The following is a 27,361-nucleotide window of genomic DNA, read 5'->3' on the forward strand; positions in this document are numbered from 1 at the left end:
TCAGCGGACACCCTTCCTTTATGTGACTCCTTCAGCAGAAAGTGTGTCAGAGTATCCCAGACCTCTCTAGGTTCCCACCTAGGGTGTGTGTGTGCATCTGTCTGTGGGATGTATTTGGGGTCTGTCCCCAGGAGGTTTCTGGGAGGGACTGAGAGTGACTGGGACCCTGCTACAGCCCCAGATATTTCCATGGCAATGGGGGCTGGGCTCTGAGGCCCAGGGATGGTCCCTCCGTGTTGTGAGACATCTCTCAGCACCCTGTACGCGAGCATCCACTCCCTGGGGGCTTATGTTTACTAACTAATGAGGATTCAGTGTCTCCTTCTTTCCTTGGAAATTCTCTACAACTTCACCTACAAAGGAATGAAAGATATGCCCTGTCAACCTTTTTTACATGCTCCTAAATATGAATTAAGAGGTAGTGTTCAGTGGGCTTTATATAGAAAGTAATCTTCAATAAAAATTAAGCCCCGAGAAGCTAAGGTAAATAAAGAAGGGAATCTCACTCTCACTGACTTTTTCTGTATGTCACATAATGGGAAACTGAGACAGACTTACAGTTCCATTTAGAGGCCCATCATCCCTCAGCTGGTTTCCAGCTTCCAGAAAAGGTCTGGTTGACTTGGGAGAGATTTCATCATGGCCGATTGAGAAATTGTCTATTCTTACGATAGAGGAGGATAAAGAGGAGAAGAAATACAAAGGAGAAATTAATCAGTTGGATCAAGGTCAAAGAAACTAAATATGCATATTAAGGGAACGGGCCAAAAGGTAAGGAAGACCAGAAATATGATCCTTCATGCTGGGAAAGCTTTCTCAGGTTGATAAATACCCTGAACTGCAGGTTGGCTCTCCCTTTCCTGCTCCAGCATTAATCACCCGACCCTCCGGTTCTGATGTTGACCTCCTGTGAGCAGTCAACCTGGAGAGAAGTGGCAGTTGGGCAAGCTCTTGGAGGAGGCGTTGCTTTTAGGGGGGGAAGTGTGTGCAGGGATCTGATGCGTATTGTAAAGGAGCTCAGCCAGATCTGGGAAGCATCGAGAAGGGGAGGATCCAGTCAGCTAGCTAGAGGAAGAATCAGCACAAGAAACTTTGGGTAAAGTGAGGAGGGAGTGAGCGCCGGAGATAATATTACGATAAGGAGGTCAGACTTGGCCTTAGCTTCTGGTAGAAATAGGAAACTGTGATCCCTCCCAGATGGTTAAGCAGAAATACTGATGCTTTCAGAGGGGATAAGTTGCAAAAGATAATGGGCACGTAACTCCCATCTTAGAAGGTCTGTATGCTGTTGTCAACATGAGTGGACTTATCCCTCACTAAAATGAGAGTTTCACATAAACTTCACCATCATCCGAGGGCCTGATCCCATACTTAGCTATCCACTTAGTTTTTATCCTAAGCAAAAGGATATTTTCCTTCATAAGGCTGAGAAGCTGACCTGACTGTTAAGAAAGAACAAACTATGAGCTGAAAATCACGACCCTACCTAAAGTTTCTAACTTCCTCATTATTATTCATATTGGTGCTAATGAGAGCAAACATTTATGAGCACTTACTGTATGCCAGGCACTGTTGAATCATGCTACCTGAGTGCAGTTCTGATAAAAGAAGTGAAACTTTTGAGATCTGTAGAGGATGATTTCTAATTGTTTCCAGACTCCGTTATCCAGGATATTACACGTGTGAGGTAGGAGTCAAGAGCTGTCTTTACTGCAGTGCAGGTGCAGTCGAGGAGACTCTCTGGAGCCCGTGTTTCTGCTAAGACTGTTTTTATCCCAATTTGTCCCCAACTCTTCTCAAGGCTAACAAAAGACCCTGGCCACTTCCCTTTCTTGGAGTCACCAAATATATGTACAAAAGGAAGAAATGCCAATAGGGTTTTTTTAAAGAAGTAATGTTTTTATTTTTAAAAGAGTGTGGGATTATAATACCATCCACAAGATAAATGCGGGACTTATAATAAACATTAATTCATGATGGACTTAGAGCAGTGTGAGCTGGTAATAGGGTACAACTGAAAACCATAAAATAGAAGGTATCTTTCAATTCTGTCAGGCTTTGTCCGTGACCCTATGTAAAACCTTGTGTGCAGAACACATCTAACAACCTAAACTCAAGAATTATTGAGGATGTAAGGTGCCCGGTCCAATGGCCCCCATCCCTGCCTGCCGGTAGGCCCTCCCTGACCCTGTAGGAGGAGCCCCTCTTCTAGACTCGCTTCCTCTGAGAACCTGGCTCTCAGCCAAAATCTCTAAAGATGTAACGTACCACCCCCAGATTTCTAAATGTTACTCCTTTTTTCCCTACTTTCTCGTACCCTCCCCAAACTCCCGGCCTCCTCCAACCGCACAACCCCTGGCCTGGCTTCTGCTCTCAGGAGTATGGCCAGGCCAGCCCTCTTCTCAGAGCCCCTGGTTTGCCCACACACAGGTTCAGCAGCCCGAAAACCTGCAAAACAGGCTGACCAGACCCTCCCCGGAGAGAAAAGGGCCCGAGAGCAGGCAGCTTTGTAGAAGTGGCTCTTCCCAGGCAGTCGGAGCTGGTGTCCCTCAAGCCACCCTCCCAAGGCTGCCCAGAGAAGGGAGGAAGTGCCCGCCTCTGTTCACAGCACGCCCTCAGCCCGGAGCTTTCCTTCCCTCTTCCTGTCTTGTAGTGGTTGCAGCAGAGAGCTCCATTTGGCAGCGTGGTAGTGCTCTTGTCTATAAATGGAAACATTGGCCTGTCTCCCAGTATAACACAAGATAGGCCTCTGCATCGGTTATGCAATCTTCGCTGTGATGACTTCATCAGAAAGTGGGGGAGGCAATAAAAGAGAAAGGTACGGTTTAGGGGAACAGTAGCTCCCGAGAAAAACTCTTCCCAGCAGCGCAGCTGAAGACAGCTGAGACTCCTTCCTCCCCCCTCTCTATTTTTAAATCAAGGGAAGAAAGGCCGCAAACATTGGGCAAAAAAACCTAGTTCCTGGAGCAGCTGTCAAACCACTTGCAGCCCCTGTGTCCTTCAGGCCACTTGGATGCAGGCAGAATGCTGTGCCCATCTCTGCTGGGGGGTCGGGGGGGCGCAGGTTGCTCACTGCCCTTGGCGCTGGGGTCTGTTTACACCCTTGCGGAGAAGACAACCTGTGAAGGCAAACAGCGGTGGGTTTTCCCTCGTCTCTCAAGTTGAAGATTGGGCTGGTTCTGGCCCCGCTCCAGAGAACAACCACGGAGAGCAGGGTGCTACAGGATACAGAGGCTTGTCCCGGTGACTCCCCGAGAATTCTCGGAAGATGGTCAGTCCCCATCAGCAGTGAAAAGCTGGCCCTGTTGCTGAGCGTCTAGCCAAACCCAGTTTGTTCATGTTCATGCCGTGTCCCGGTCTTAAAAGGGAATGGCCACTTAAAGAGGTCTATGGCACATACCACAGCATAAGATGGGCTCAGGTGGAAATAGTCCAGGTCCCAGACCCAGCTAGGCCCCTCTCGAACTCACCGCATCCCGTCCATGTCTGTTAAGACCAAGTCTGCTTAATGAGGATTTGCGGACAGGGGGAGCTTGTGTTATAGTTTCATGAATCCTCTAAATGTTGACGATTTAGGCTGTTTTTTAAATTTTTGCTACTCTAAATCCTTCAAGCTATTCCAGATAAAATCTTTGTATAAAGCATGGGGCGCCTGGGTGGCTCAGTCGGTTAAGCGTCCGACTTCAGCTCAGGTCATGATCTCACAGTCCGTGAGTTCGAGCCCGACATGTGCTGACAGCTCAGAGCCTCGAGCCTGCTTTGGATTCTGTGTCTCCCTCTCTCCCTGCCCCTCCCCTGCTCACACTCTGTCTCTCTCTGTCCCAAAAATAAATAAAAACATTAAAAAAAAAAAAAGTAAAGCTACGAGCACTTCCATGAGATGAGTCCTTAGAAATGGAATTTCAGGAGCGCCTGGGTGGCTCAGTCAGTTAAGCGTCAAACTTCAGCTCAGGTCATGATCTCGTGGTTTGTGAGTTTGAGCCCCGCGTCGGGCCTCTGTGCTGACAGCTCAGAGCCTGGAGCCTATTTCGGCTTCTGTGTCTCCCTCGTTCTCTGCTCTTCCTCCGCTCATGCTCAATGTCTGTCTCTCAAAAATAAATGTTAAAAAAATTAAAAAAAGAAAAGAAATGGAATTTCAGGGTATGATGTATTCAAGTCTTTGATCATTCTGTCTACTCTGGAGGCCATTCTCCTCCTGTCTGCCTGCGCCATTCTGAGACATCACTTCTTCTGATAAGCCTTCAGTGTCCTCTCCGGGCACAGTCAGGTGCCTTCACCGCTAGGTCCCTGTGCTCTAGTGCCTCCTTGTACAAGGCCCAGGGACCTGCCTTGTGCTTCCTTCTCTGCAAAGATGCCATCAGCTGCCCAGAAACCAAGGAAGCCTCAGTCTTCATCAGAATTTTGGAATCCTGGAAAACAAGCAAATAGGTCCTTCTTCTTTTCCTCTTCTTTGTTCTTTTTTCTATTTGTTTTTTTTTTTTATAATTTAAAGACTATTTTTAGAGCATGTTTTTAAAAATAACATTCAAAGTAACATTTTCGTTATTGAATATTTAAAAGGGTATAGGGATGTCTGGGTGGCTCAGTGAGTTGAGTGTCCAACTTCAGCTTGGGTCATGATCTCATGGTTCGTGGGTTCGAGCCCCGCATCGGGCTCTATGCTGACAGCTCAGAGCCTGGAGCCTTCTTTGGATTCTGTGTCTCCTTCTCTCTCTGCCCCTCCTTCACTCACACTCTGTCTCTGTCTCTGTCTCTCTCTCTCTCTCAAAAATAAACATTAAAAAAATTTTTTTGAAGATTTGAAAAGGTATAAAAATAAAAATAATTTATAATCCTTGTCTAACATGATTTTTCTGTTTTAGAAACTGTTTTTCCTCCCCTTAACTGTATATTGTAAGCTTTTCTCTGTGTGATTAGATAGTCTAAGAAGGCATGATTGTTATTGGCTGCCTAGTATTCATGGTATGGATGTACCATAATTTATTTAATCAAGCTCCTATTGTTGCACCCTAATGAACTTTTAACCAATTTAGGCTTGCTTTGGTGGTAGAATTAATCACAACAAAGGGATCAAAAGGACTCTATAATTTACATCAAAGGCAGAGGAAAAGCATAACTCTCCAAGTTGTGTTTCCACTGAAGGGACCTATGGTGACTATGTTCAAAGCACTGATAAGGACAAATGGTATTTTTGTTGTTTTTACCCCCAAGTAAGTCCTTGAAAGCCTACCTTTCCTGTGGTTGATGCATCTAGCCTTGCATTGAACTGCCAACTTTAACCCTTTCTTTCCTCTTCAGTGGGTGCTCCATTCCTGAAGCTCAGAGAAGCCGTCCGTGTGGGGCCATCTTTGTTTTTGTTTTTTCTCCTCTCCAGTCATACGTGTTACTGGTTTAGGCTAGAATTCATCACAGCCACTTAGTTCAGTTCAGCAAACATTTGCTCTGTTGCAGCTGTGGACCAAGCTGTGCGTTGGATGCTGGAAGACTCCTAGAGAACCTACAGGCCTGGTAGAAATACTGCCATAAGGGTGTCATTCTACCGGAAAACTGTCACTTGCAAGCACTTGGAAGGTTGGAGCTTTCTACTGCCCTGTGTTACTTAGAAACAGTGGTACAATCATGTATATAACATTATCATGACCATGGAAAGTGTATTGGTGTATACAGAGGAAAAAGCTGGCAAAAATATTTTTTAAAAAACACACATCAAAATATTAACGTTGTTGCCTCTGAGTATTCAAAATGAATAAAGCTTTTTTTGTTCTTTATACATTTATTCAGTGTTTCAAATATTCCCTGTGATTGGGAGGCGATGTGGGGACAAAAATGTATTTTTTAAGCAGTTAAATGTCTGGAGGTGCCTGGGTGGCTCAGTCGGTTAAGCATTCGAGTTTTGATTTCAGCTCAGGTCATGATCTCTCGGTTCGTGGGTTAGAGCCCCTCATCGGGCATTGTGCTGACAGCGCAGAGCCTACTTGGGATTCTCTCCCTCTCTCTCTCCACCCCTCCCCTGCTCACATGCTTGCTCTTTCTCTCTCAAAAATAAATAAACATTAAAAATATATATATTTAAATGCCTGGGTAGCATCTCCATTCTGTTGACAATCTGGAGGGAAAACCAAGTTTAAAGTCTTAGTCCTCCTCGTTGCCTTAAAAGCTAAACTAGAACCAAATACACAGCTTTTCCCCTCACGTTGACTTTGTAGAGCTGCATGATCAAGAGGTTACAACAGTAACAGTAATAATAATAGCAAGCTATTTGTAGATGGTTGGGTGTGCCAGCCACTGGGCCTATGATGGAAATATGTTTCTATCCAGGCCTGGTGGGTTCCTCCAATGTAAGCTGTTCCTTCTTCCCGGTGGAAAGAAGAACTTTGCTGAACCCATTTAGCAGGCTTACCACTGGGTCTCAAGTTTCTGCTGTTTCAGCGATAAGCTTCCTAAATTGGTAAAGTGCCTTAAAACTCAATCGTCATGGGGACACAACCACCACAGATCATAAAACAAATCTTTTTATCCAACCTTCTTCAATAATCTGCAGAAAGAGAGGGTTTTATATGGGGTGGGGCCTGTTGGGGCTCTGCTGTGAATTTATTGTAAGCTCCAGACCCACAGTGAAAAACTGTTCTGGACGAGGACAAAGAATGTAAATGAAGCCACCATCCTGAAACCAAGTTTCTGCCCTGACACCTGATCAACTTCAAAGAAAATTCTAAGGTTTTCTTTTATTTTGTTCCTTCCTTCTACTTATGGTTGAATGGTCTAATCTTATGCCCTTTCTTTAAATGTCAAAGTCGATACCATAGAAGCATCCTAATTTGGGGTATCAGGCAACATGTAAAAAAAAATGATGCATATTTTCGTGCTCTTTCAGCTTCATCCTTTGATCCCTGTAGAGTCTGTACCTTTTTATTCTATGCCCATTCCTCTCTCCCTTCCACCCCCTTCCCACTTCTCTTTAGTGCACAGCCCTCTTGGGTGGTCTGCTCAATTTAGACCAGATGCACGCTTCAGTCAGTGGGTGAGTGAGAATCCCAAAGACACCATCACCAGCTGTGGGTCATCAGACAAGTTCCTTAACCACTCAGAGACTCAGGTTTTCTTAATCAACAAAATGTGTTTAATTATGCAAGTGAAAGCATCCAGTAGGTGCCCCATAAGTGCAACTTGTCTTCTTCCATTGTTGCTTCTGGTTTTCTCCCAAGTTTGAAGAACCTTTTCCAACAGAGAGAAGCCTCCTCAAATCATAGCTTTCCAAAGTTCTACCATACATCAGACCAAGAGATGGGAAGTCTAGCGATGTTTATGCTTCCCGCCTGAGCAAGGGAGTTCAGTGGCCTCACCCCTTCCTTAATCTTGTCTGCTGTTCAGCCTGCACAGCGAAGTTGCAGGAGTCCCGACCTTCCTGGAAGGATCCTGGCCATGGGCTCCTTTCAGAATTCTTGGGGTTGCATTGCCTGAGCAGCCCTCTGAAAATTTAAGAGTTTTGTTCCAAATGCTGAAGAACTTGCAATAAAAACCTAAAAGCAACTCAGCACTCTGACTTGCTTTTTAAAGTGCAGGGTTTGCCATCTAAATCAGGGACAGAGAGCTCAGATGCCCCAGGTTGCAGTCAGTGCCCACAAACCAGAACTAGTATTTGCCCCAGTGATTCTCAAACAGTAGGGCATCTTAGTTACCAGGAGGGCATGTGAAACTGCTCCCAGGGGCTCCAATTCAGTAGGCCTGGGGTGGAGCCTGAGAATTTGCATTTCTTACAAGCTCCCAGGAGATGCTCATGCTACTGATCCTGGAACCACACTTTCAGAACCTCTCACTTAATTTAGCCCATAATTGTTTCTGAACTGCCCAAACTGGAAGTGGGAGAGATTTGAGCATCTGCTTAACCATTTTCTTTCTATAACTCTTTCTTCTCCAAAGTTTCTACTGTCCAGGGAGGAGTCTTATCAGTATGATTTTCATTTGAGGAGGTGGGGACTGAAACTGAGAGGTCACATGGCTTCCCAGGGCCTCAGAATGCCGGTTCACCACCCTGAGCCTCCCGGAGTCACGGCCAGATGCCTCCATCCAGGCTGCAGAGGGCTTCGGATTCATCCTGTGCTGCTCTCTGAAATAAAACTGCTGAACTCTTTCCCAGCAAGTGTGATGTTCTGCGTGAAACGTTAGCTTTCCTCCTTTGAAAACGCTTCCTTCTTCTGAAACTTAAAACTTGAATAGTTATCTTTGCAGGGAGAAAGCCTCTGGATACTGGTGGTTGGTTAGACACACGAGCCTCTTGATGTATAGAATCTAGGCAATATTCCGTTTGGGCTGGAGATTTTTTTTTTTTTTTCCTAATATTTGATCCAGTTCAATGTGTGTGAAAAGCACAGATATCTTTTCTGGGACATCCATTTTATCATTTTTACTTTTTCCTACGTGAACAGCCCTCCTCTCTCGTCGCTTGCCTACCGCATGCATTTACTTCCTGGCCCCAGGCACGCACTGTGTGCCAGGGGCCTGGGAAATCCGCCCCCTGAGCGCGCCCGGCTCTCGGGCTCAAAGGCAGCGCGCGCGGGCTGAGGACCTCGGCGGCCGCGGGGCAACTCGCCCGCGCCCGGGACCGCCTCGGCGGTTTCTTTGTTAGAGACGCCGGCGCTGAGAGGCATCTTCGGGCCTGCCGCCCCACTCCTGACTTCTTAGAGCCCCCTAAGGACTTGTAAGCATATAGGCTCGAGTCAAGAGGCTAAATTACGCCCCAGGGGACTTTTTAAGTAAAATCCTAAATTTCATTTAGGCTGTTCGTGGGCCATGTGATTGCAGACTGAGCCGAGGCCGCCCTCAGCGCCGCCCTCCCGCGCCGGCTTTGTGCAGCCGGGCTGCGGGGAACTCTGCTCCTCTCGGACGGTCAGCCCCGGGGGCTGGTGCAAGCCACTCGCCCTCCCCTCTCCGGGTGCCACCGCCACCCCCACCCCCCATCTCTTCCAGCTCCCAGCCCTTCCGTTTCCTTCCCCGGCCTCCCCCCACCCCGACCTGAAATCTCCCTCCCCTCGGGCTGGAAGGAAAGTCGGTAATAAGAAACCAGTTCGGTGTCAATCGGGGAGGGGGGCGGGGGGAGATAACCCCAGAGATACACGGCAATGGAGAGAGAACTCATTTTGTGTAAAGAGGGCCTCGAGTCACCAGGGAATTCCTGGATTGTCTCAGGCTGTCGTGTGTGATGTCCATCACGCCGTGCGAACACCATCTGCTCGGTATTATGCTCTCAGTTGCCAGGCTACCTGCTGTACGCAGTAACACTTGACTGCCTGGCTCCACGTTCGCAGCGTCCGCCCAGACGCGCGGGGCGGGGGGCGGGGTGGGGGGGGGGGGGGACCGGGGGCCATGTTTAACCCCTCGGGGGGGGGCGGGGGAGGGGGTGCGCGGGCGGAGCTGGCGCTGCAATCCGGAGCGCCGGGCTGACACCACCATCTGCTGGGGCAGGGGGAGAACAGCAGCTGCTCCTTGTTCCTCCACCTCCGGGAAAAGGCTGAAGCCCCGGGCGTCCTGCAGCCAGTTCTCCCCTAGGTCCCGGCTCCCCGGGGCCTCACCTGCAGCCTTTTGTGAGCCCCCTCCCCGGAGCCGGCGCTCCTGGGTCGCCGCCAGAAATCCCGGCCCCTCTCACCCAAACACTACGCTTGTTCTTGAAAACACTTAAGAGAAATAAAGCTGGCTACGCACAGATTTATAAATAAACAGCTGGCTGCTCTTGGGAGATATTTTTACCACAGCTGTTTTTTGAAGTAGAAAACTGCCTCTTTGGAGGAGGTAGGGTGTTTTTTTACACCTCCTACCTCTCTCCAGCCCTTAGAAAATTGCTAAGATCTTTTCCCCGAGGAAGGAGCTACGTAAAATGGGTTCACTAGTTTTGATTTTTCCCCCCTCCCTTTATTTTACTGAAGAGTGGGAAGGTTTGGGGAGTAATGAAGATCTATGAAGCCAGTTGGATTTCTTAGGGGAAGCTAGTGAGTTAAGATTCTTGGTAGAAGGCAAGGGAGGTCGCTGGGCAGGGGGTGGGGTGGAGAAGGAGCCAGTAATTAAAACTAAAAATACTGCATCATTTGGCTTCAAGGCATTACATTTCTCTGACGAAAGCTCAGCCTGGTTTTCTCTAATTGCACACACAGTGTGTGTCCTCCTTAGAAACAAGAGCGGTGGCTTGAAATCCTGAAATTCGACAAGCGATTGCTCATTAAGCTCTCTTAGACTGGAGGTTAAAAGCTGCCATGTAATATGAAACAGTTAATGGCCAGCCAGCTCCATTTGTAAGGCAAGTCACTTGGAGGGCTTTGCACTTTGGAAGACACGCTTGAGGTGGGGCCTGTGGTGTCACTCACCTGCTGCTGAATGCAGGAGAGCTTGTTGGGAAAGTACTCAAGGTGTATCAACCTAGATTCAGGGATGTTTCATATGGAAGGCAAGCCCTTAAAAATGCACATAGCCCTCCTGTCCCCTAGGTCTTCAGATCTTCAGCAAGAAACCCGAAGCCAAAACCTTTGGGAGGGGGTCATTTGGAGAGATACGTAATCCTGGGAAGTAATAACCTAACTATCTCTTTGGGAAAGTCCCATCCCCCACCCCCTCCCCACACTGTGCTTCTGAAGTATTTCTTTTTGCCCCAGGAAGACAAGGGCCAAAAGTGGTTGGATATAGCAACATCATCACTTCATTTGCCTCTCCCTTTCTTTCCGGGGTGGAGAAAAGGCTGGGAAGGCAATGGTTACTACTTACCACTTCTGGGCATGCGCCCCAGCTAGGCAGGGCTGGTCACACAGGACCAGAATATCTCAAAGTGCCCAAAGATAAACAGGGCCCGCCTGGGCCAGCCCAGACCAGCCCTCATAAAACTAGATGAAGCAAACTTTATCTTCCCTTGGGTCTCATTTTCTTTCTCCTCTCCTCCTTATCAAAACTGGAAAATATTAGGGTGCCTGAGTGGCTCAGTCACTCAAACACCCGACTCTTGATTTTGGCTCAGGTCATGGTCTTGTCCTTTGTGAGACTGAGCCCCGAGTGGGGCCTGCACTGGCAGTGCAGAGCCTGCGTGGGATATTCTCTCTCCCTCTCTCTCTCTCTCTGCCCCTCCCCCACGCATGCTCGCGCTCTCTCTCCCCCGCTCTCAAATAAACTTAAAAATGTTTAAGAGGGGCGCCTGGGTGGCGCAGTCGGTTAAGCGTCCGACTTCAGCCAGGTCACGATCTCGCGGTCCGTGAGTGCGAGCCCCGCGTCAGGCTCTGGGCTGATGGCTCGGAGCCTGGAGCCTGTTTCCGATTCTGTGTCTCCCTCTCTCTCTGCCCCTCCCCCGTTCATGCTCTGTCTCTCTCTGTCCCAAAAATAAATAAAACGTTGAAAAAAAAATTTTTTAAGAAAAAACTGGAAAGTGTCAAATATACTGAAATACACAGGAAAAAAAAAAACGGTGTACCTGTTTTTTTTTTTTGATTGGTTAACTGTTTATACTTCAGTGTGAATTTGTTTGTTAAAGTGTTAAGTCAATCAGCCATTTGTTCCTAAAGGTGGCAAGAAGCAGCTTTATCCCATTGGAAAGAAGGGCTTGGAAACAGGCAGCAATTATTGAGGGAAAAGGGGAGACTCTGAAACATTGTGATGCCTGTGGGGCTTGGGCCTAAAGTAAACTTTTTGGTAGCATAAAGGCTCCTGGCCTTTGGGAGTCTAAGTTCTTTTTAACATAGATATTTCACGGCTCTCTACCTGATAATCGTCTGTAGAGGAAATCCGCAAAGACAAAAAGGGTTTTGCAATAACACTTCCGCTTGAAAAGTAGAACCCAGGACACTTGTGGAAGACACGCTATGTATTTAGTCTACAAGCAATTCTCGGGTGTATATTTAGCACCACAGCCCCACAGTCTCGTAAAGGCCCGTGCTAGCAGAAGGAATACTAAATTTCAGCTCAAGATCAGGGTTCCAGTTCTGCTGTTTCCAATTCTTCCATTTGCTAAGTGTGACCTGGGCTACTGCACTAACTGTCCAGGACTTCTCGGCCTCTTGTTTCCAGGGCAAGAGAAGTAGGTTTTTGTCTGCTTTGCTTGTTTTGTTGTGTTTGTGTGGGTGGAGGGAGGAAAGAAGAGTAGCTGAAGACCCAGTTTAGGCTGGGAAGAAAAGCACCGACGGCTGAGCATCACACGGCAGAGGGAAGGTACACAAACCCAGGCTGTGGGGAATAAGATCCAGGACTGTGTCTCTAGGAGAGCCAGGGATCAAACTCCTGTTTTGAGAGGACAGTGCCAGCATGATTGACTGTATCCATACCAAAGAGGTAGCAGGGCAGAAGTAGGAAAAAAATATTAAAATCCAGTTTGCTTGGATACACAAATATTTAAATAACTTTAGACTTATTCATATTCATTTTGTATTATTTTGGTGACATGATGGTACCTCACACTATGGATACGTCCTTACATGTGTGCCCATTTAATCTGTGTTCATCTCAGACATCCGATCCTCTGTGTTCAGATGAATTACTTGAAATGTGAATGAATTAAAAGGCAGAATATTCAGACAGCACTTGCTTAGTAGATGAATAAGAAAGGAACTATCTAGAAGCTGAATTTTATGCTCACATACCATATTTTCCCCGGTGAACACTGGCTGTTACAGGCTTTCCCTGTGAGCACATTCTCCAAGTAGTCACTTGACTCTGTGAGTAGGTCTCTACTCCCTACTCCTTAAGAACCAGTCCTTAAAAGTTGCCATCATTTGACTGAGACAACTGTAGAATCAGAAGACCCAAATTAACCCACACATTATAAATTGTCCCAGACACAGGAGGCTCAGCCCTATTTTTAAAGATGTCGGGGGCGCCCGGGTGGTTCAGTCGGTTAAACGACTGGCTTTTGACTTTGGCTCAGGTCATGATCTCACGGTTCGTGGGTTTGAGCCCCACATCGGTGCCTGTTTGGGATTCTCCCTCTCTCTCTCTCTCTCTCTCCCTCTCTCTCTGCCCCACCCCTGCTCACGTGCTCTATATCTCACTCAAAATAAGTAAACTTTAAAAAAGTATATTAAAGATGTCAGGAGATTACGTATCTTTGTTCAGTGCAACGCATTCCCAGCTCTCGCCATCAACGACCCCCACTAGCAGGAATTTTGTTTTTACGTGCAGCAAAGCTTTCAAATGTCACAATTAATTGGAATTCCATTAATTAGTAAATCTACTGATTGATAAATTCCAGAATTCTTCTGTAAATGTCTCTCCTGCTAGCTAAGAAGAAGTCCATTTAGGCCAAGTAGACACTAAAGATTAAGAGGTAGGGGCACGCTGTCTCTTCCAGACTTAAGGTGATCCCAGCCTGAAGTCTTCTTCACTTTCCTTTGGAGGAACGCAGAATGTTAGCTGAGCATCCAGCCTTTGTCCCGTCATCAGTCTCATCCAAAACAGACTGGCCTTGCTGTCAGATTTCCCAGAGCCGTGCTCCATTACCGTTCCCTTGTATCTCTCCAGTTCCACGGTGGTAAGGCCAGATTTGAGGACCACTGGGTGGGTTTTGTGGGAATAGAATGCGTGCCACTCAGGACCCCGCAGGCCCGCAAGCTGGGGCCCCTGCCCCCATGCTTCCTCTCAAATATGAAACCTCTGCATTCTCTTCTCTTCTTCTCCTCCCAGGAACAGCACCCAGTTGGACTTCCCCGGACCACAGGCCCCATGCAGTCCTCCGTGCCCCCAGGCTCGGGCGGCATGGTCTCCGGAGCCAGTCCCGCGGGCCCTGGCTTCCTAGGCGGCCAGCCCCAGGCAGCGCTCATGAAACAGATGCTCATTGATCAGCGGGCCCAGTTGATGGAACAGCAGAAGCAACAGTTCCTGCGGGAGCAAAGGCAGCAGCAGCAGCAGCAGCAGCAGCAGATTCTAGCCGAGCAGGTAACATGATTCATTCATTCAGCAGGCATTTATTCGGTGCCCTGTGTCTGCGAGAGAGTTCCAGTTCGTGTCCTTTGTCAAGAGATTCACAGTCTAGCATTCCCCAGATCGCCGAAGAATCTGCCGAATTTGGACCTTTCCATTAGTTCGGCTTTTTCTTAGAATGAATTAGTTTGTTCTTAAAAGACAGGCTTCTGCCACCAGTTTGAAGGCCTGTTTGCCAGAGACATTTCTTCGATTCAAGCCTGCCTTCTTTTCTTCTGGTTTCTGGCACAAGGGTCTGCGCAATCAGTATGGGGGTAGGGAGGCTGCCTCACATTCTTCATAGAGGCTAATATTTCCAGCATGAAGAAAAAAAGAAAGTAACTCAGAGAACTTTGTTTCTTGAAGGAAAATGTCAGGAGGAGGGATTGAGGAGAATTCTGCAGAATTGGTCATGAACAATGGGACAGGAACAATAGCAGAATAATAGGGCCTACAGAACTACCTGGAAACCTGAACCCGGGGTCACAGAAAGGGTGCAAACTTAAGAAAATTCCCAACAGCTTTAAAACAGCTCAAGAAATCTTTGAGTTAAAGGAAGGCCTAACACGAATAAATCTTACCGTAGGCATCTTTGTCCACCCTCGCCATAGAATTCCTCCAGCTCCGAAAGAAAGCCTTCCCTGAGAGCTGCTTCTGTAGGTTTCAGTGTGTTTTGTTTTTCAAGATGCCCATGCCTGATTCAGGATTATTATCCCAGGAAAGGCGTGAGGCCTTCCACAAGAGATCCCTACATGGCTCCTGTGGGAGTCTGCACAGGACATCTCTCTCTCTCTCTCTTATAGGAGGTAGGCGTGAGGTTGTCTTCCAAGGCTTAAAGCCCAACAAAGCTCTGCCCTACAGTTCCCCTCCTAGAAGGTTCCTAATATAATCAGAATTCTGGAAACTTATCAAGCCTCCTCCACCCCATATTTACAAGATACCACGTGGGACACAGGCATGTTGAGGTCCCTACTAAGAGCAGTTCAGAGTAACACCAGCCATCTCCCAAATAGAAAAATTGTACTGTTGAACACAGTTCGCTTATGTTCCCTTCTCTGCTTTTGTTCCTGAGCAGCTGTGTAATTATCTTCCTTTTTACCAAGGTCAGTCAGCCGCCTGGCACCTCTTGTACAAACAAACCTCTCTCCCTCTCACCCTGCATAAGGTGTGTGACAAGGAACCGTGCTAATATCTCTCAGGCAGTGATAAATGAAGCCGCCGAGGGGAAGCTGGGCTTTGTAAATCCTCTCCTTGGCCAATCCCGGGAAATTTCAGGTGCGCCTGATACTGTGAGCGATGGCCTCTGATGTGTGTGCTCTGACCAAGGCGCAAATAGGAGCCTGGGTAACCCGGCAAACGCAGTTGTGCTAGCCAGGGCTGTCCCCACTCAGCGAGGGCAGCCAAACCCCAGGGGACAAGGAGGGAAACACAAGAGTGGAGGGAGAGCTGCCCCAGGAGAGTGCCCAGACAAGGAGCCGACACACAGAGAGATCCAGGGCCCCTTGGAAAAGATGGGGAAATGGTATCATTCCTTAGCAGGTTGTGGGCACCAAGAAATGAAGAGGGACCAAGGAAAGAATTTTACTCAGCCTCCAGATGTGTCCCACCTTTTGCTTGTGGTCTGATTCTGGAAAAACCTCTTCCCCCACTCTCCTCATCTGCCAGGTTAGGTTTAATAATTTCCCGGCCTTCCTCTGATAACCGTTTTAAGGACGACATAGAGTAATGTGTGGAAAATTCTTCGGCAACTGTACACGCGTATGTGGTGACCTGTCACGTGACCCTGGTGTCACGGACTGTGATGTCAGAGCTGGGGCCACGACTGCCAGCCATCAGTGGGACTAGCCCAGAAGCGAAACTGAGGGGCTGCACGGAAACAACTCAGTGCAGCAGCCTGCCCGTGCCCAGAGATGGAGCTTGTCCGTGCAGGCTGTTGGGGGGCGTCTACGTGTGGTGGGTTGTCAGCCTTTGTGTTTTGAGAACGAATGTTGCCCTATCAATGCTGAGCTGATGTTCTTGGTCTCTGCAGCAGCGGTGAAAGTGCCTAGTAATAGCAGTTTTGAAAGCAGCGTGTTGAAGGTCCTGGGATTTCCTGAAAGGACTTGGGAGGGAGAACAGAAGGATTTGGGATCTTGCCTGTCTTTGGGAACTTTACAATGACTCCGGTGGCTTTAGAAATCAGGACAGAGCCGGCTGAAGGCAGGTGTGAGTTGACACGTAATACCTTACTTGGAGCACGGCACTTCACATCTATTCACAAAGGTTCAACCGAACTCAGAATTTTAGACTGGAAAGAAATATTGGTGATCACGGAGGCTTTTTTATTTTACCTATGAAGAAACTGGAGGCCAGGGAGCTCATGTGAAGTATCAGAGATTGCAGAGCCAGAGAGGCACAGCCCCGGGACTGGAACAGGAGGCCCCCACCCCCAGCCGACCACAGGGCACCCCAGGGCTTCTGTCCAGTCAGTGTGGACCCTTAAGTTCTTACATAATATGAGAAGTTTGGCTGAGGAGAAGCTTACTCAATAATGCCCTTATATTGCTGCCTAAAAGATTAGCATGGTTTCTTGTCTATACTTTATCTATACAATTAATTAATTTCAACACTTTGTGCAAAACACTATGGTAAGCACCCCAGGATGAGGTGAACGGGGCAGAGGCTTTTCTTTTCTTTGGTTGCCAGAGTGCTGGCTGGCCTTGTGGAGAAAAAGAAAAGAAAAGAAAAAAAAAGAAAGAAAGAAAGAGAAAGAAAATTGTAGAGCTGCCCAGAAACAAAAACAAAGAAGAAAAAATAGAAATAAACACATGTGTTAAGAAGTGACCAATGTGTGTTATTTTTATAATGAACACTTTAAAGAGCAGGGCCCTTGGTCTACGTTCTTTATAAGCCCTTGCGGATGAAAGGTGCTCAATGAATATTCAGCAGCTGCAGAAGGAGGTTAAATGACATGCCGAAGGTCACGCAGCTACTTGACGGCAGACTGGGAACTAAAACCCCTTTCTCTGCTCTTTCCACCTCACCCTTATTTTCTTTCCCTTTTCACATACAGCATGGTAATGATCATAATAGCCTTTCCAGTAGATTGGTAACAGCTCCGGCAGCGCAAAATCCCCGCGAGGGGAAGAAGAAAGACAAAAATCACAAGCCTCTGGCTCCTGGCACATGTGGAGTCCCACGCGGTTTCCTTAAGGCACTAAACGCTGTATATTTTACTTGCGGAGATGTATTTTACAGGCAGTGTGGCCTGGTGGGAATAAGATTAGCCTTTTTTATAGCCCCTGAGAATCCCATCTTCCTATACCGGAAGCAGCTATTTAGGTCATTAAAAATCAGTTGCTCGTCCCTTGAGCTGGGTCCCACAGTGCTAAGGAAGACATGCAAGCTGATGTTGGAAAGTCACAGCCAAGACTGGCTCCCTCGATACGCACTCCTTGGGAGCCAGCAAGTCTACACATCAGATATGCCAGGTAGTCACCGAAAGGTACGTGCAAGGATGTGCATAGCAGCAGTATTTGTGACAGCCCAAAAACAGGAACCACTCTAAATGCCCATCATGAGTAGAATAGGCAGATAAGTAAGCCATGGTGTATTCATTCATAGGAAGGAATACTACTCAACAGTGACAGTGAACAGGCCACAACTACACGCATCAACACGAATGAACCTCATAAATATAATGATGAATGCAAGAAGCCAGACACCAATACGTTGTATGAATCCATTTATACGAAGCACAAAAGCAGATGTCACTAGTCTGCACTGTTAGGTGGCTCCCTGGTCAGATGAAGTGGGTCCCTGCGGTGGGTCGTGACTGGAAAGGGGCATGAGGGGAATGCTAGCGGTGCTCAGTTTCTTGATCTACATGCTGCTTATGTTGCTACAGGATGTGTTCATTTTGTGAAAACCCATCAGAGCCATGCTTTGCACACTTGCCTGGATGCACCTGATTCCTCAACACAAAGTTTAGTTTTTGAAAAAACTGCCTTCCTCAAAACCGCCACGATATTTAATCGTCTCTCCCCATGTCACCTCCCTGTCCTTGTCCTGTCGTTCTAGCAGCTGCAGCAATCACATTTACCCCGCCAGCACCTCCAACAGCAACGGAATCCATACCCAGTGCAGCAGGTCAATCAGTTTCAAGGTGAGGCCAGTGCACACCTCTTCCGTTTTATACCTTCCAGCCGTGAAGTGTGAGCGAGCGTGTAGCCAGTGACATTGCCTTCTGTGCTGTGTTTGGGTTCAGGTAATATTAAAAATATGTTAAAACTGAGGGTGCCAGTCAGTCAGAATGCATTTTTGGAGCCCTCTGCTGTGGCAGGCATTAACCTTTTGGTGGCTGCGTCACAGAGAGGCCCTGGTTGGCCCCGGCAGGGGTCAGAGTGGCTGTGGGGGGCAGGGTTGGGGTAACTGTTCTTTACCAACGATACACAAGTATTTCAATAGTTTAACAGCCAACGGGGACCTACTGGTGCCTGGCTAGTCCACCATCAGCCTTGTCTTTGTCTGGATCGTCATCTCAGGGAGCATGGGAGGAACAGTCCTGTGCCACATCCTTCTCGCTAATCCCAGCACGTCAGCTCGCCACAGCCCCCACTTCAGACATCCACTTGGGAAAAATCTGGCTTGCAGCAACCACCGATCTCTGCTGAATCTAGAAGACCAAAGCGCCTTGAGTTTGACTGGACTGTCTTGATCCTGCTGCCCTTTGCAGAAACCCTGATGACTCATGACCCAGTAGCAAGGGGCATATTGTGTGCTCAGTGTTATCATTCCTTTATGAAGTATAAAGTCCACTCAAATATTGATCCCTTCCATCTCCAATAGAGAGCACCCCTGAGGGTCTTGTATGGGGTAGAGGATCAGCCTGACAACCATCCCAGACTCATCACAGGAATTTTCAGGGAGCTAGAGGGGTCGCCTAGTAGCAGAAACCCTAATTCCCATCCTCTGCCCTTTTCATGAGACCTAGATCCTGGGTCCTAATTTCTCAAGTGTTACCGGTCGCCGGTCGCTTTAAGAATCTGCCAGAAGCTATGGGGCCCCTTGCATATAAATATGCATATATATAAACAAATACAGACTTTGTGTGGCATGTCGCAAGTGCTACCCTTCTCGTAGACTGTGAAAAATTCACAGGGGGTGAAAAATTCATGATCTCGGGTAGCATTGTTCAATCTTTGGGTTGCAACACACAAGTAGGTTGTAAAGATAATGGATCCCAACCAACATTTTTTTTAAAAGGAATATAATAGAAAAATGATGAGAGTGTATCATAATAAGGGAAACTTTTGTTTCTGTTGTAGACCAGTATGTGTATATACTGGATCACATGCTGTGAGTAGTGGTTTAAAGAGTCTGAAAGCCACTGGTGTTCACGGCCAGATCTCAGTGAAGATTGCCTGTGGAAAGGCAGTGGCCTGAGTAGCTACCACTCCCTTCCACCCCTGGAACACATGTGTCAGACCCCTTTGGACTTGACCCAGGGGAGGACAAAAGGAATGAAGCTGTGCACAGGTGTTATGTGTGTTAAATCAGTGCCGATATTCTTTGAAGAATTCTGTTTCTCACTTGGTCATGGGTAGAGGGGGTGTGGAAATGGTCACCGTTACACGCATAATTTTTGCTGCAGACACAGAGCCTTCCTAGGTTTCTACAAGTAGTTCTCAAACGTTAGCTGCATCAGAATCACCAGCGGAGCCTGGAAAAGCACACATGGCCTGGCCCCACCCCCAGAGTCTCTGATTCCAGAGGTCTGAAGTCAGGCCAGAGAATTTGCATTCTAACAAGCTTCCAGAAGTCCTTGCTGCTGCTGCTGCTGGCCCAAGGGCCACACTTTACGAACTGGTGATTTATATCAAGAACTAATTAAAAATACAAAATCTTATAAACCCAGCGTAGTGGCCCTTGCATTTTCTAGGTTCGTAATTCATTTATTATCTTTTGGAATAAAGGGACCCACCAACATTTAATGCTTCCTCTGTATTATGAGTTATTCTGTATGCCTTGGGTCCAGGTTAAAAGTTCTACTCTTTGAACTTTTCTAAAACTCCACCCCACAGGTAATCAACCTGGAAATTTAGCTGTACTTAAGTTGAACACCCAGGGCCATGGTGCGGTCCCTGAGCTAAATGAGGCACTTTTTTTCTTTTTTCACTCTCTTCTCTATTTTATTTTACTAACACCCTAGATATCATAATAGTGTGTATCTAGGAAAATAGCAAATTGGTATAGATAAGAAATACTGTCCTTGAATCACTTACTTGGCAATGTTGCATGCCTATGGAGAAATGCTTATTTTTCACAAGTATAGGCTTCCTGTGAGTAAAAAGCGAAAACAGACCCTTTTAAGAAAAAATTGCATGTGATCTCTATTTGAATATGGAAGATTTTCACATGGTGATATTAACCAGTGGATAAGAAAATTAACTTGAGTACAGTGTCCCACAATAATATCAGTTTTAGACAAAAATAAAGAAGAAGAAGAAGAAGAAGAAAATTAGTCTGTTATTTAACCTATATAGTAATCAGATAAAGACAAGGTAATTATTTGGACACATTTGCATTTTTTTCTATACATATTTAAAATTATTGAAGGTCAGGCACCTGGGTGGCTCAGTCAGTTAAGCTTCCGACTCTTGATCTCGGCTCAGGTCACGATCTCACGGTTTGTGAGTTCGAGCCCCGCATCAAGCTCCTCACTGGTGGTGCAGAGCCTGCTTGGGATTCTGTCCTTCTCTCTCTCTGCCCCTCCCCTGTGCTCTCTCTTTCTCTCTCTCTATCTCAAAATAAATAAGCTTTCTAAATAAATAAATAAAATTACTGAAGGCATAAAACTAGATTAATAAAAAGGGTTTGTTTCTTTGTACCTAGGATGAAAATACGGAGCTGATTGCTGGTTTTAAAATGCCTTTTTTTGTTATTCATTAGAGTTACACCTAGGTAGCACAGTCACTTTATACTAAAGATAAAGGTTGGCTCGGATTAATGCTTTAATACCTCTTAAAAGGCATTGCAGCATTTCTGTCCTCTAAAGAAAGGAACCTATCTGTCATTCACAAAAGTAGCCCAGACCATATCCAGTCCCTCAACATATCCATTATAAACATACAACAAAAATATCCAAAAAAAAAAAAAAAAGGAAGTCTTTTTGTCTCTTTCCAGCAGCTCATCAGTCTGTTTATGCAATTTGGGTCTAGCCAATCAGTCTCCGAGCCAGCAATATTTTCTCCTTAAATTTTTTTTTTTTTTTTACAAACAACTCAATAACCCATTTCACCACAGTTGATCAGATTGGCCATGCAGTCGATACAAATTTAGTCGTTAAGGTCACAAAACTTCGTAACAAGATTACAGACAATATATACCACCATCCAGTGTTTAACAGGAACTTTTGATTTTTTTTTTTTAAATCACTTCGATATATGAAGCTTAAAACAGAAAACCGAAACATTTCTAGGGATCTCTCCAGCCCTTTTGGGTTTCCCCACAGTAACCATTTCATTTCTCAATGCAGCATGATATTGATCTCAGGCCACAAAAGCTTAAGTCATAATCAAAATTCCCATAATTTTCTTTCTTTAAGAAAGAAAGAAAATATGGAGACATAGTTGCTGCCCAGAAATCAATAACCCCATCAGGAAGACAGAAACACACTTATCTGCCAAGGTGCCAAGCTTAACAAGGTTAGACTGTTCTCGTCTGGCTTTTCATCCCATCTCATCCCAGTTGCGGGTAGTATCACATTTGCTTATAATATTGATTGGCCCCCGGGCTGCATCTTTTTTAAATGTCCAGGAAAAAAAAAAAACTATTTTTTTTTGGTCTTAGAGACTCAGTCATTAGCTGGGACATAGGAAAAACTCATTTTTGTGCACCTCCTAGCCCTTTACGGCATTGACTGGGGTTCTCAGGGTGACATTTCTATTCTCTTGGCTGATTTGGAAATTTCTTAGGAACATGTAAAGAAGGACTCACTCAAACGCCTAATTAGAGTTGAGGGACTTGGCATTCAAACTCTGGCCAACTTTTAAACATCATCATTAAAAACCATGTTAGCAATCTGCTGAGAGAAGTAGTCACTGCCGATTTGAAGGAGTGAGTGGACTTTGCTGGAGAAATGCATAAAGTTCATTGCCAAAGAGCAAGTAGCAGGATGATTTCTTTTTCTAGCTCAGGAAGCTGGCCATTGTGCACTGACGTGTTATGATTCAGACAATCTGGAGCGTGTGGAAATCTAGAGAGTGGATCCAAAAAGTGTCCCCATCTGTCGAAATAGCTTCTTAGCAGGAGCAGTGGCCTTTAACCTCTCAAATCCTACTCAAGTCTTAAGGGAAATTAGTCTAATGGTCTTTATTGATAGTATTCTCTACTGAACCGTGTTCCACTTCACAAAGAGAAAACACAAAGTGATCGGCCATTTCTTCTTAATTTAGCCCAGGAGGTGAATTCCCACTCACCTCCAAGAAAAATGGTATCTGATTGGTTGAGGGTGGCATCCTATCCAGAAGAGTGAGAAACATCTTGCTTCTGCAAGTGAAAATAATAATCACAGAGTTATCAAGACAACTACAAAAGCACGTGTCCAGTAGCCAGTAGGATCCCTATTTTCATGTGTCTATAAAACAGTTAGTGGTGGTTATCTCTGATGGTGGGTATTTAAGTACTTTTGTACTTTTCAGCGTCCTACAAATTTTTTGTAATCAGCATATGTTACAGTCAAAAATAATCACTTTTGTGGATCTTTTCGTATAAAAGAATTTGGTCATTCCTAAAGAAAACTCCAGCGACGTGTTACAGTAACGTGCATATTGAGATGAGTGAATGGGTCCATTTTTTTCGGCCTGCAGGTTCTCCCCAGGATATAGCAGCCGTGAGAAGCCAAGCAGCCCTCCAGAGCATTCGAACATCACGGTTGATGGCACAGAATGCGGGCATGATGGGAATGGGACCCTCCCAGAACCCAGGGACAATAGCCACGGCAGCAGCCCAGTCGGAGATGGGACTGGCCCCTTATAGTAACACACCTACCAGCCAACCCGGAATGTACAGTATGAGCCCAGGAATGACCCAAATGTTGCAGCACCCAAACCAAAGTGGCATGAGCATCGCACACAACCAAGCCCAGGGGCCAAGGCAGCCCGCCTCCGGGCAAGGGGTTGGCATGGTGAGTGGCTTTGGACAGAGCATGCTGGTGAACTCGGCCATAAGCCAACAGCACCAGCAGATGAAAGGGCCCGTGAGCCAGGCTCTGCCGAGGCCCCAGGGCCCACCGAGGCTGCAGGGCATCATGGGCACGGTCCAGCAGGGAACACAGAGCTGGCAACAGAGGAGCTTACAAGGGATGCCTGGGAGGACTAGTGGAGAACTGGGATCATTCAACAACGGTGCGAGCTACCCACTTCAGGCTGGCCAGCCGAGGCTGACCAAGCAACACTTCCCACAGGGACTGGGCCAGGTTGTGGATGCTAACACCGGCGCGGTGAGAACCCTCAACCCAGCTGCCATGGGTCGGCAGATGATGCCACCGCTCCCGGGGCAGCAAGGCGGCGGCCAGGCCAGGCCGATGGTCATGTCCGGCCTAAGCCAGGGTGTCCCCGGCATGCCAGCGTTCAGCCAACCCCCGGCACAGCAGCAGATGCCCAGTGGCAGCTTCGCCCCAAGCGGCCAGAGCCAGGCCTACGAGCGGAACCCCCCTCAGGACATGGCATACAATTACAGCGGCGAAGCCGCCGGGGCTTCCTTCCCCGGCCTCTCAGACAGTGCAGACCTCGTGGACTCCATCATCAAAGGGGGCCCGGGGGATGAGTGGATGCAGGAGCTCGATGAGTTGTTTGGGAACCCCTAGTCAAGAGGAGGCCCCAAGAGCCACAACTCTAGTGCTGAAAGCTTAAAACGTGAGAAAGAAACAGGATGTTGAGCCATCCCTGTTTTTCGTTTTTTTGACCCACGGAAACTGAGCAAAACTGCAGCTGGCCCACAGTGAAAGATCCAGGTGCCAATCGCAGCCCCCACTGGGCCTCGTTTCACCTGATTTTCACACAGCACTCAAGACAACACGCCACGCAGGTCCCTGCTGCGAGAGAGGGAGACACACTGGAGGCAGGTGGGGAAGACAGATCTGAAGCCCCTCGGCCCCGCACTCCCTGTGCCCGCCCGGCCCAGGGAGAGCTGCTCCAGCCCGTCACTCTGCTGCCCGGTGTGGGGTGTCCGTCAGCCCCTCCTGGCCCAGCTCCGGAGACCGCAGAGCCCGGGGCCGGGAAGAATCCCACGGAGGCTGCTGGGTGGTGGCACAGGCCAAGAGCGCAGGTCAGAAGTGCGCTGAACTCTGGCTGGAAAGAGCTGTCAGGCGTCAAGACGTGCTACTGTGTTTGGAGGGTGGACACGAAGAACAGTGAGATGTCACAGGGAGACTACAAAGGATCTTACAAGCCTGTCTGCTGCCCGTGATGACCCTCAGGAATTTTAGAGGCGTTGCTGCTAGCTGCCTCTCAAGGAAAGCCACGTGAGCCTAGAGAAGGGTCTGTCCGGCAGTCTTGGGGGAGGCAGCCCTCTGCTGGTGACTGTGGTGACGGTTCCCCGGGGCAGTTGGGCTGGAGCCTCCTGGGGCCTCGGTGCGATACTGATAACGTCCAGGCAGCTCACATCTATTTCCGGTGGCCGCGGGGTGGAGAGACCCCGACTGGATGCTGTGTCGTCTTTCCCCACACCCCTCCCCACCCTGTTCCTTCTTGCCTCCACCCCATCCTGCCCCTGCTTTTCCTTACAGACTATTCCAGAAGAAATGAAGCTTTTGTCTTTAGGGGGCCTGGGCAGAATCAGAATAAACGCAAGAACGTAGACCGTGCCTGAAATGCAAAGGCAACACTGGAGTCTTTTTGCTCTAACATGTAGTCGAGTGAATATTCTCCGCCCGGAACTGAGCAGGCCCCTCTGATGTTCGACGGTGGGTTTATAGGAGCCACACCTGACACTTCTGGGACACCCTGGGAGGAATGGCCCCGATGGTCGCTGACTCTGGCTCCCTTTGGAAAAACCCCAGGGGTGTGGCTCTGAAATTGGCCTTGCCCTTAATCCCTACTCACTGGAAAGACAAATCTAAAACACTGAGAGACAAGGAACTGAAAAATCAATTGCCCCACCGTACACATTTTGATGATGAAAAGAAGGAAGATACAATTCCTCCCATATGGGCAAAGTAATCCGCTCAGAAAGTCCTGTACAGTCGTTCTCTTTGTAAATCACTCCAATCTGCCCTAAGCGAAGTCTGTCGGTGCCCTGAGCGAAGTCTGTCAGAAGGGATGACGACCTCTACCACTTCCTGTAAGGCTTGTCTTTTTAGTCCTTGCTGCTGTTCCCACTGTCCCGTTTTTGGAGGCCATGTGGCATAATTATTATCCAGAGTAAGAATGGCGTGTGCTTTTCTCCCACCACCCACCTGCCCCGTGTCCGAAAGCCTGGCTCCCTCTGTACGCTCACATGCACCCCGCTGCGCCACATGTGGGCCAAGGCTGTGGGAGGCTGGACTGGCTGTACTCAGAGGGGGTCCCGAGAAGGGGGCTCGAATGGGAAGCTGGGGCCAGAGGATGGAGACAGGCAGGCAAGCAAACACTGCCCTTGGCTTGCTCGCCACGTCCCAAGGTAGTGGATCTCCTGAGCAAGGGGCAGGATGGAGAGCAGGGGAGGCCGGGTGGGTGAGAGCCCAGGCAGAGGCTGTACCCTGGGAAGAGGTGGTGGCAGGCAACCGTAAGCCCCTTGCCTGGGGAGGGGCCACCACCAGGGAAACTCTTGAGTGGAAACAGATAAAAAACCAAAAAAAAACAAAAAACAAAAAAAATACACAAAGTAAACAAACAAGAAGACAGAAAGCATAATTACCTTTTTCTGAAAGGTACAGGAAACAAATATATAAGCAACGATGAGAAACTGGGGGTGGCTGATGGAGAGAAGGGGGCTCCATTACCTTGTAAAAGCTTCCTCCAAATGCTTAGTACTGGGACCAACTAAATAGAGAGGTAGATTTTAATAAGGTCGTTTTGTTTTTGTTTTTGTTTTTGTTTTTACTACGGTGCTGATGTATATGTAATGTCTAAAAAAGTTATTTGTAAATAAGTTTTTACAATACTGCAGATATCACTGGGTCTACTATCTGTAAAAAAATATACATATAAATATATATATACTGTTTGTTTAAAATAGAGTATTTTTATTTCCTTCTTTAACTCATCATCACAGCAGTGGTATCGCACTTCAGATGACATCTAATGACTAATTTGTACTGTATGACCTATGGCAACTTGCTCCATTTTATTCAGATTTTTCTAGTTTTCTGTTTTTACTTTGTACATTGAGCATTGCTTATTTCCTTTTAAGAATTATGTACAGAACTCGGAAATGTAGAAATGAAGTGATGTTGACATACCACTTTTAAAGAAAAGAAAACAAATAAAAGATCATTATCTGAATCAACCCCCCCCAAGTATAGTTTATTTTAGGGTTGTCACTGGGTCTCCAGCTTTAATTAAACAGATATGCCTGGGTTTTAATTGGTTAACTGCAGTTCTTGTCTCCAAATTCTTGATATCATTAACTATTTAACAGTGGAGATCAACCATTCCCAGTCTTTTTAACTCAACCACACAACTAAAACTTTCTAAATTTTCACCCCAAGGGATGTAGCAAAGGGAAGAGAAAAAGCCAGCTTTGAAAGGAACGTAATGAAGTCCATTTGTGGAATCATGTGCCATAACTGTTCCATTTCAACTGGTTCATTCAGAGGACTTGGAAAACTGATAGTAAAATTTTCATTAAAAAAAAAAAAAAGAGGGGCGTCTGGGTGGCTCAGTCGGTAAAGCTTCCAACTTCAGCTCAGGTCATGATCTTGCAGTCTGTGGGTTCAAGCCCTGCGTTGGGCTCTGTGCTGACAGCTTGGAGCCTGGAGCCTGCTTTGGATTCTGTGTTTCCCTCTCTTTCTGCCCCTCCCCCCTCCCTCTCTCTCTCTCTCAAAAATAAGTAAACATTAATATTAAAAAAAAAAAGAATCCTCAAGTGATATATGGAAGGAAAAGTAACAAAGGGGTCTTGCCCCACTATAGTGGACACTGTCCATGTACACTTACGTACACACACGCACACACACAATCCACGCACACCTTACTTCCAGCCCTTGCTCCGCCCGCACCATCCACAGATTGTTGGAAATGCTAGGAGGTTTACATTTCTCCAGATCAACATTAGTCAACGAGTCACTAGTGCAAGTGTGTGAGAAGATAGTTCGGCTTCCTGGACAAGCCCTGAGATAGGATTTAGGTCCTCCAGAGCTCCCCTGCGGCCTCAGGCAAACACCGGGACTTTGCCTGAAGTCCCTTCACTTGGCTTCTTGTCCTTCCCCACTCCGTTCCGATTACCCTCCAGGGGGGACCTTCCTTAATGAATCACACAC

At 47.2% G+C, this 27,361-nt stretch overlaps 1 protein-coding gene across 2 annotated transcripts in view; it reads left to right on the forward strand.

The window, feature by feature from the left end:
• MAML3 (mastermind like transcriptional coactivator 3) overlaps nt 1-26,388 on the forward strand; it is a 418,624-nt gene extending 392,236 nt beyond the window's left edge. Inside the window, exons 3-5 of one of the 2 annotated variants that reach the window (XM_040473561.1) lie at nt 13,645-13,896; nt 17,980-18,064; nt 22,770-26,388. In XM_040473561.1, the coding sequence (XP_040329495.1) occupies nt 13,645-13,896; nt 17,980-18,064; nt 22,770-23,767 (1,335 nt within the window). In that variant the 3' untranslated portion in view covers nt 23,768-26,388. The remainder of the gene's footprint in view (nt 1-13,644; nt 13,897-17,979; nt 18,065-22,769) is intronic. The other variant, XM_040473571.1, reaches the window with a different exon arrangement.
• Nucleotides 26,389-27,361: the final 973 nt, after the last annotated feature.

This window comes from Herpailurus yagouaroundi, unplaced genomic scaffold (genome assembly GCF_014898765.1).
Source record: "Herpailurus yagouaroundi ecotype Mexico unplaced genomic scaffold, PumYag 28, whole genome shotgun sequence".
NCBI classification, from domain to species: domain Eukaryota; kingdom Metazoa; phylum Chordata; class Mammalia; order Carnivora; family Felidae; genus Herpailurus; species Herpailurus yagouaroundi.